This window comes from Neovison vison, chromosome 1, assembly GCF_020171115.1.
Source record: "Neovison vison isolate M4711 chromosome 1, ASM_NN_V1, whole genome shotgun sequence".
Classification (NCBI taxonomy): Eukaryota; Metazoa; Chordata; class Mammalia; order Carnivora; family Mustelidae; genus Neogale; species Neogale vison.
The window spans coordinates 157,201,228-157,211,230 of NC_058091.1; the positions used below are offsets into that span (position 1 = coordinate 157,201,228).

Genomic DNA, 10,003 nt, shown 5'->3' on the forward strand with positions numbered 1-10,003 from the left:
CAGACACCATCCATCTTATTAGAAATGTAAGCCTCTGTTTTTATGCCAGTACCATGCTGTCTTGGTGATCACAGCTTTGTAATAAAGCTTGAAATCAGGTAAGGTGATGCCGCCGCTTTATTTTTGTTTTTCAACATTTCCTTAGCGATTCGGGGTCTCTTCTGATTCCATACAAATTTTAGGATTATTTGCTCCAGCTCTTTGAAGAATGCCGGTGGAATTTTGATCGGAATGGCATTAAAAGTATAGGTTGCTCTAGGCAGTATAGACATTTTAACAATGTTTATTCTTCCGATCCAAGAGCATGGAATGGTCTTCCATCTTTTTGTGTCTTCTTCAATTTCTTTCATGAGTGTTCTATAGTTCCTCAAGTATAGATCCTTTACCTCTTTAGTTAGGTTTATTCCCAGGTATCTTATGGTTCTTGGTGCTATAGTAAATGGAATCGATTCTCTAATTTCCCTTTCTGTATTTTCATTGTTAGTGTATAAGAAAGCCACTGATTTCTGCACATTGACTTTGTATCCTGCCACACTGCTGAATTGCTGTATGAGTTCTAGTAGTTTGGGGGTGGAGTCTTTTGGGTTTTCCATATAAAGAATCATGTCATCTGCGAAGAGAGAGAGTTTGACTTCTTCATTACCAATTTGGATACCTTTTATTTCTCTCTGTTGTCTGATTGCTGTTGCTAGGACTTCTAATACTATGTTGAACAAGAGTGGTGAAAGTGGGCATCCTTGTATTGTTCCTGATCTCAATGGGAAGGCTGCAAGCTTTTTCCCATTGAGGATGATATTTGCTGTGGGTATTTCATAGATAGATTTGATGAGGTTCAGGAATGTTCCCTCTATCCCTATACTTTGAAGCGTTTTAATCAGGAACGGATGTTGGATTTTGTCAAATGCTTTTTCTGCATCAATTGAGAGGACCATGTGGTTCTTCTCTCTTCTCATATTAATTTGTTGTATCACATTGATTGATTTGCGAATGTTGAACCATCCTTGTAGCCCAGGGATGAATCCCACCTGATCATGGTGGATAATCTTTTTAATGTGTTGTTGGATCCTGTTGGCTAGGATCTTGTTGAGAATCTTAGCATCCATATTCATCAGTGATATTGGTCTGAAACTCTCCTTTTTGGTAGGGTCCTTGCCTGGTTTGGGGATCAGGGTAATGCTGGCTTCATAGAAAGAAAAAAAAAAAGAAAGAAAGAAATGTAAGCCTCCCAATTCCCATGTCTCTCTGAAGTTTAATTTCCATGCCCACAGGAAGATTCCTTATGGATCCCATCTGTGTATGTCCAGGTGCTATGAGTATACTGCCTTGATTGAACTCAGACCAGGAGCCACAGATATAGGCCCTTCCCCTTCCAGTGGAGCTGCAGCCATATTTGGGCACCAGTTTACTGAGATCTATACCTCACCTTAGCTTCCAGCCCACATCCCTGGAGCTAAGAGGGACCATTTCCCAGGAGGTCCTTAACCTGGAACCTCAGTTTCTAACTCCCTTCTGAGCCCAGTGTCCGATTTATCATAAGACCAGCATTCTACCTCTTAGAAGTAGTCATTTTCCTTCATGCCCGAGTAGACACTACAGTCTCTAAGGTGCACCTTTTTCCACATCTCTTGCAATGTACCTTACTCTGTGCAAACACTAAGGCACCTAAAGCACCTAATGTGAATCCCCCATGTCTCCCCCATTTCTAGCAGTGCTTCTTTGGTGAGAACAGAGCCACCACCCTGGCCCTTCACACCACTCAGCCTACTGTCCTGACTCTACACCTCCTCATCAAGAAACAGGGAATGTCCCATGTCTCTGGACTCCCTCCATCCTGACACCCTGATCTTGTCATATTTGTTCTTCCAAGGCCTGTTGTCATGGCCACAGTCTGAAGCCATAATATTAGGGTACCACCTCAAGATTAGAAACAGTCCACTAGGAGGTCTCATCCAGAAATACTTTATGCAAAAAAAATCCTTGAATAAAGCCATACTGTTTTTCTTTTCCTTCCAATTATAATGGTGCTGATCTCATCAACTGTGCTTGGGTTGTAGAGATCAGTATATCTGAAAGTGTTGATGGTTACAGGCACATTGTGCTCAGGGTCATCTCTGCTTCACCAACACATTATTAGAGCTGGGAGACCCCAGCATCAGGAGAATGAGATAAATAATCAGGGCAGTAGTGACTGCAAGCCAGACTGCGTGTCACAATCACTCCGGGGGTTGTTTTGCATAAATAACTCATTTAGAAATGATCATTTAAAGTATCTTATTTTACCTAATATTCAAATTCATTCCACACCCCCACTCCTGGAGATGACCACAGCGTTGCCAACTCCCTTTTTATGTCATCATGAGTGGGTGCACAGGTTTCACCCCTTGGGCACTGTGTGTAAGGCAGAAACTTCCAGAAAGACCTTCACTGGAATGAGGAAACTCTCCACCTCATGGAGCTGAGCCTGCCTCTCACTGCACTGCTTGACCTCTTGTTTTAAGACCCCTACCTCCCCCTTGAGGATGGAGCATCTCTCCTTTAACTGGAAGATCTCAGACAATGACTCCACAGTGATCCAGGCCTGAGTTTCGTCTACAATATCCTCTCACTCTCCCATTTCCTGTCTTGAATTTTAATACAAAGTCTTCAAACCACAGGGATATTTCATCTTCTAGGACATGGTGTCATTCTCTTCTGAGGAGGAGACCTCCCCAAAAGATGAATAATGCACAGGTAGCAGGCCCCAAGGACCTCAGTCTGAAGTAAATCCCAAGTGAGAAGGAACTCGAATGCTCAGTTCTCTGTGGAGTTGAAAGGTGTCCAGCCAAAAAGTGCTGGGTCACACTGGTGTCCCAGTGTATTTTTTACCCATTGCTAAGCCGCAATGGAGGGCTCATGGTGTGAAGACTCCCAGGTGGCCATGGGTTCAATGGACACATTGGTACAGTGCTGAGCAGGTTTGGAGGTCCCATAATCTGAGAACAAGTGGCAAACCCAATGTTCGATTGTTTTGTGCTTTGGGGAAGAAATGATCCACATCCAAGGGCACAAGGTGAGCCTGCTGTCCAGGTGCCTGCTTGGATTACAGCAGAGCTGTGTTGTTGGTCTCCAGCTCCTTTAGGACATGAGGAGCTCTTTATACAGGTGCCTGTTTGGCCCAGCACAGAGGTGAGTTACTGGTCTCACTATCAATTACACATGACTAGATCTCTGTTCATGTGTCTGTGTGGCCTATCACGGAACTGTATTGTTAGTCTCCAGGTCCCAGAGCAAATGGTGTGCCTGCTTTCTAGATGTGTGCTGGCGTAGCCCAGAGCTGAGTTGTTGGTCTCCAGGACCATGGGCTTGTGGGGAAGTTGCTGTCCAAGTGCCTGTTTGGCTTATCACAGAACTGCTATTTTGGTCTCCTGGTCAAACAGCACAAGGTGAGCTGCTGTCAAGTTGTATGCTTGGTCTAGTAGAACTGCGCTGTTGGACTCTGGGTCAAAAGGTACATGGGAACCTGCTACTCCCAGTCTTTGGGTTCCTGGTGGATACTCCATTCTGGGAAATGAATTTCTTTTTGTTTTGCAATATTTGAGTCTTTGTTATCTGTGGCCTCCTGCTCAGCCAGGTGTCTAGGAGATTATGAAGGACAGGGGCATAAAGCAAGGTTGGGGGGGGTTGTGACTCAATGCCTGCCTTCCATGATGATCCTTACGTGTGAATTTGGCATCCACTGAGAAGAGTGGAGTCAGGTACAATGGGCGTGGAACGACTTCCACTTGCACTCCACCTACATCGCTTGGAGGAATGCTTGCACAGAAGGCACCCTCCGTGCAGGCGGAGGGGGATGACTGCTAGGAAGTGTTGGTGCAGCCTCTCGGGCTTGTCTGTGCCACAAGCTCTGAACTACACGTGGGCATGCCGATGGCTTCCACAGTCCATCCCCAGGCCAGAAAGCATCACCAGTCTCTGAGGATGGGCAAGCATGACCGGACGGTTGGGGATCGGAATGAATCATGACCAGACACCGTACTGGGGAGCCATAGATAGGTTTATTATGTCAATGGAGTGTCCCATGGACCTTGAAAATCCAGGATGGATTTCCTCAAAGTTCCCTTTCGCAAGGGAGAGGAGTGACCCCGCCAGAGGAAGATCACAAAGACGCTGACAGGGAATATCTGCCTTCTTCCTGAGAAGTGAGAGAACATTGTATGTAGTGAGGCATGCCAATAGACAGCAACCAGAGACAGGGAAAAAAAGAAGTGCAAAGGTTCTGGAAAGAAACACATTGGTCCCCTTATTGCTGGAATGCCTTCTGAGACTGACTGTCGCCCCAGGAACTGTCATGCTGTGTCCACTGGAAAGGCTCCAGGGCAAAAAGCCAGGCAATATCCACAGGGAATTCTGGACTTTGGCTGGGACAGGATCTCTGGGCAATGGGGGCCTGCAGTCGTTTCCCATTGAGCCGGTTCCAAGCCCTCCCAGCCCGGATGGCTTGGCCTCCCTGGCCCCCTCAGGGGAGACATGTACAGTGCTGTCTTGGTCTACACGCTCAGCTTCTGCAGATTGGACATTCCATAATATCAGGAGGCAAAGGCATGGGGGAGGTGTCCTCTAAATTCTCTTCCTTGCTTAGGTTTGCTACCAGGGCCAGAGTTTCCCTGGCCCCAGAGTCTAGGGCGATGGCAGGGAGGAGGGCCGGTGTGTGTCCTGCCCGTTGTCACTCAGGTGTCAGGGAGGGTATAAAGTGCTCAGTGTCCTTAATGCCTTCAGGTGCCTTGTGGAGATTGATGACCATCGGGAATGCCATGGAGCCCCGTCCACGGGGCAGGGAGGAGCACCCTTCTGTCTTTCCAAGAGGCAGATGCTCCTTTGGGGGCTCAGGCTTTCACTGGAGCATGAGCCTTGCTTCCTGTACCTCGTCCTTGCTGTCCTGTAAAGGACTGCCTCTCAGAAAAGGACGTCTGAGTGAATGGGGAGTGGGGAAGCCGAGGCCTCCCTGGTCCTAGGCGTGAGGCCATGTGGAATCGTGCGGCATGGCCAGCAGGGCCTGAAACTCATCCTAACTGAGGGGTGCTTCCATGGGTCCCGGAGGCTCCTCCTGCCACAGATGCCCACTCAGATAAGGCTGTGTGTCTTCCTCCCTCTCTGTGGCTGATAGAAGCTCCTCTAAAAAACTTGAGGCTTCTGAAGAAGATGAGTGCTGTGGGTCCAGTACACTAGGGAGCCCAGCAGGAGGGGATGCCTGCCACAGCCAGCCAGGGGTCTCAGGATGTGCAGGCTGCCAAGCTGCTGCATCCGGAGACTGTCTTGTGCTCATGACAAGTTGGGACCCGTCGCCCAACCACTTCGGGGAATAGTGGCTAACCAAGGGCCCTGCCTCATGCACGGGAGGGCAAGGATTGTCATTTAGAGGCAGGGGATAGCCCTGGAAGGGCACGGGAACCAAGCCAGGGAGCTCCTGTTGCCGCTGGCATTCCCCTTGGGTCAGGGGACAAAGACGGGCATGGAGAGCTGAAAGGCACCATCCCTGAGTCGGTCCCATCAGGGAATGGCTCCTCATGGCTTCAGGAGTGGGAGAGTTGCTTCCTCCCTGCCAGGCATGGGTGGGCGGGGCCGTAGTGGCCTCCACGGCCTGGCTCCCAGGGCCCCCACAGGAAACCAGAGGAGCAAAGCCCATGGAGAGGACAGGAAGGGTCGCTGCAGCAAAAGCCAGCATGCTTCCCAGAGGATTGGAAGGAGCAGGAGCCAGAAGCTGAGAGCATCCAGGGACGCCGGGCTGAGAGCATCCTGGGTCCCCTGGGACAGTCAGGTGAGGACTGGCTTCCTGGTTTGCCGCCCGGTCATTCGAGGGGCCACTTCTGCTCTGCCCTGGGTGCCGAGCTCTTCTGTTCTGGAACCAGACCTGGGACAGAGAAGAGGGGTTGCGGACATGAGAATGAGAAGAAGTGACAGACACCACCTCGGCCTGCCCCTTCCCCTGCTCGGGATCTCTCAGGAAGAAGGCCAGGTCTGTTGCTCTGACTCTCAGGGCAACTCGGTTCACCCCTTTCACCTGGCTCTTGTGAAGTAGGGGCAAGTCCCAGGCAACTGTGGACACCTGGTCTCGATGGAATTCCCACTTGACTGGATGGAATGGCAGCCGCTCAGCTCTGCTCTGCTGTGCTCTGCTCTGCTGAGCTCCCCTCTGTAGTGCTCTGCGTGGTCCCTGCCTAGCGCTCTCTTTGTTTGCCCATTGCAGCTTCCTGACCAGCCATTCCTTGAGTCTTGGGGCCAAGACTTAGCTGACCACCTGCCCTCCTTTCCCAGCCTACTCCAAGTCCTCCGGGCGTCCCTCAGCATTTGACCCCCAGTGTCTGACTGGATGTGATCCCAATGGCAAACCACCTCCTCTGCCTTGGAGGCCTTCAGCCCAGCTGCGGAACTGGCCTCACATCGACACACTCCGTCTACAGGCACAGGTCTTGAGCCCCCAGGGGAAGTCATGGACCGCCAGGACTCCAAATCAACCACACCCGCGTTGGATTTGCCTCTCTGTATTCCTCCGCTGGCTGGATGAGAAGGGGGTTCTCAGGAACGAGCACCCTGAGCCTCCCCTCTTTCCAGGGACAAGACTTGTCAGGGGCCAGGCCCGTACATGCCTCCTTAAAGCAGGCTCACGGGCTCTGGCCCTAAAGGAGTGCCTTGCGGAGAGTCTACTTCCATTGACCATAAAGCTGTTTCACAGGTACTTAACTAGAAACAAGTCTCTCTGGAGCTCGGGGAGAACAAGCCTGCTCAACTGGGCCCCCCCGGGACCTCTCCCCCACCTGGCCAAGAATCCGAGGGCCGATAATCCTAAATGATTAGGTTATCCAGAAAAGGTGTGGCTTGTGAGCAGGATCCATTCTCGCCCTGGGGTTGCTGAGACCCAGGTCACTGACAAACACTTGGCCACTCACAGGAAGGCAACCCACTCACACTCAGGAAATCCTGGGGGCCACATGGAGAGCGCCCCCAAGCCATCGAAGCACTGACACTTTGCATGACTTCAAGAGAGGTGACAACTTTTCCGTTTCCCCACTCCTGTCCACGCACCATTTCTACACACATGGGCACGACCACCTCACCTTCACAGCCTCCCCTAGCATCCCCATTTCGGCTGACACATTCTGCTTTTGTGCAGTCTATCCTTTGCAAGCTCCATGCTCTCCCCCTACTGCCCAGGCACTGGACCCCGTGGATAACCCCGACGAGCCCACGTTTCTCCAGGAATGTCTCAGGGGCCACTCTCCACTGCACATTCAACAGTTCACAGGCACCCTCCGCACATGTACCTGAATGCGGCATTCCGGGAGGCCTGTGAGTCTGGCCAGCTGTTCTCTGGTAGAAATGCTAGGAAATGGGTTCTTCTCAAAGGCTTGAAGGAGGAGACTGGTTTGGGATGGAGAAATGGCTGTCCGTTTTCTCCTGTCCTCCTTTGGGAAACGTTCTGAAAGGAGAGCAGAGTTAGAAAGAAGGGTTGGGAGCCAAGGCCCATCCAGCGTGGAAAGAGAAGTTGGTGTCCGTGTGTGCCTGTGTGTGTGTGTGTGAGTGTGTTTGTGTGTGTGTGTGTGTGTGTGTGTGTGTGTTTGTTTGTGATTTTACATTTTCCTAATAGCTTCTCTTTCCCTGAGTCCATGAGGTCAGCATGGACCCACCCACACAAGCCAGCACTTGCCTCTAGAGCCTGAGGGGACCCAAGAACAGGACTCTGTCCTTCCTGGCACTTTCAGGACAAGAAGATTCACAGCCTTTCTGTCCCAGAAATAACACACCTGCCCCAGAGGCGGTGTAAACAGAGTGTCCATCGCTGGGAACACGGAAGGCAGCTGCGACAAGGTAACGTGGGTTCCTTTCCTAAGCCCTCTTGCCCAACCCTTGACAAGCCCACGCAGACCCGTTCCTGCGTGAAGGAGAAGCTCCAGAAGAGACCCGTTTGGTAGGCTGGGGACTCACCTGGAGTCCAAGCTGGAGGCTGTTCCTGTCCACACGATGGCCCTTCCCCTTGGGAGTTTGCAGACCCCAATCGGCTCTGCCCGAGCTGTCTCGAGCGCTCGTTCTGGAACCACACCTTAGTGGCAAAAGAAGAACCGACGGTCAGGCAGCACTGGTGAACTGGATCTATCTGTATCTGTATCTGTATCTGAATGTACATCATCGACCTCTATCTCTATGTCTCTCATCTGGCTACCTCCGTATCTTCCATTCCTTTGTGTCCCTCATACCTAAAGTCTCAGAGAGTTTTGTGTGGGCCACGCGATAAGACCTGGCAAATGATTTCTAGGGGAAGTCGGCCTGGATGTGTTGACCCGTTGGAGTGCCCGGGCCATGCCAAGCAGTGGTCCCCGTGTTCTCAGACCAAATGACTTGGAAAGACTTCAAAGGGCATGGGGTCCCCGGGAATGCCCATACAGGAGCCAAAGCATCTGAGCTCCCAGCTGGGCATGGAGATTGACATGCACTGGCTTCAGCCAGATTGTGTCCACAACTTGTGCCCCAGGGAGAATGAAAGAGAAGCTAAGCCTACCTGGATCCTGGACTCTGGAATGTCTAGCTCTCGGGCCAGTCGTTCTCTGGTGGTGATGCCAGGGTACCGGTTCTGCTGGAACAACGCTTGCAGAGCCTCTTTCTGCCACGGCCTCAAAAGAAGCCGCCTCCGTCGGGATCCTGTTGCAGGGTAAATGGCCACTGGATTAGGAAGACTTGCCTAGCAATGGGAACCGGCTCTGCTGCCTCAGCTCTTCACATTCTGCCCTGTCCACCCATTGCCAGGCCAGAGATTATTGTCCCTTGGCCCCCCACGGATTCACTGGAGAGCCTGCTCGATAGGACCCTGGCAGCCTGCCCTCTGCCCGTGGGAACGGGTGATAGTCCAGGATCTAGGGAGATACCAACCTGTCCCGAGCCATGTGATGGCATGCCAACGAATGAGGAGACCCGCGGGGCGAGTGAGGGAGGAAAGCACCTTAGGAGGAACAAAGAGGACCCAACTGCTCCTAAGAAACATCCAGGAAAAATCCGACAGTACATCCTGCCGAGTGCTGCCGCGTTGGAGGTGAAAGTTCCATTTTTGTCAGTGACACCTGAAAGAGGTGCCGAACCTCGACCCATACTCTGCCCCCTGAGATCTAGCTTGCCTATTTTCCAAAGCGGGACTCTTGTTGGGACTCCTGCCCACCGACTTCAGTTTTGCTTCCGACGGCGGCCACGCGCAAGCCTCTCTCGATCCCCTTCCCCCAATCCTCTGTGGATCAGAACCTTCCAGCCTGTGTCCCGGCTGGCAGGGTGGACCCTCTTAGTGCCCCGAAATCCCGGAAAGTAACCGGGGCCTTTGGGGAAAACAAGCGGGGAGCAGGGCCTCTGAGGGTAACTTACCCCTTGATGTGCTGGTGGGAGCCATGCCGCTGCAGTACCTCGGGTCCCAGAGCACTGGCCGGTCGACTGGGCAGGACCTGGGAGCGTGCATCTGATCAAAGCCTAGGATGGCCCACCCCCAATCACTTCGACAGCTCCTGTCGAAGTGAAGCCCTGCCTTCAGTGGTTCCGACCTTTGGGAGAAGAGGTGTTCAGCAGGATTTCGGGACCACCTGAGCCGAGAGCTGGACCTGGGCAGGTGGATGTGCCCGACCCACCCTCCTCTGCATGGAATGTGCCTCTCCCACTCCTGCAAGCTTGTCTCCAGGATGACAGCCCTGACATCGAACGGTGCTGTTGAGACTCTGGGGACTGTTAGGGCCGATTTAATGTTCACACCTGTTTAACTATTAGGGCCTGCTTAGCCAGAGCCACTCCATATTGCCTAGGTAGCCATACTGTTGTTTACATCCACGGACTGCATTCCGGGAATCAATGCCCCAGTGGTTCCTGGGATCGGTACCGGGCATCGATTCCGGAAGTAAACGCCCTAACCACAGAAGCCACATGCCTTGAGGCCTGCGGTTATGCTCTATACAACCAGCCCGTGAGATCGGGGCCGGGTCGCTCTCTTCGGAGGCGGCCC

The 10,003-nt window shown here is 52.1% G+C and overlaps 1 protein-coding gene across 1 annotated transcript; it reads right to left on the reverse strand.

Moving 5' to 3' along the window:
* Positions 1–4,526: 4,526 nt before the first annotated feature.
* On the reverse strand, positions 4,527–9,403 carry LOC122911915 (double homeobox protein 4C-like). Its single transcript, XM_044257098.1, has 6 exons — positions 9,379–9,403; positions 8,531–8,670; positions 7,973–8,074; positions 7,299–7,439; positions 5,807–5,887; positions 4,527–4,541 (listed from the first exon to the last, which is right to left on the reverse strand). The coding sequence occupies exons 1-6, from the start codon at positions 9,401–9,403 to the stop codon at positions 4,527–4,529; spliced, it is 504 nt and encodes a 167-aa protein (XP_044113033.1).
* Positions 9,404–10,003: the final 600 nt, after the last annotated feature.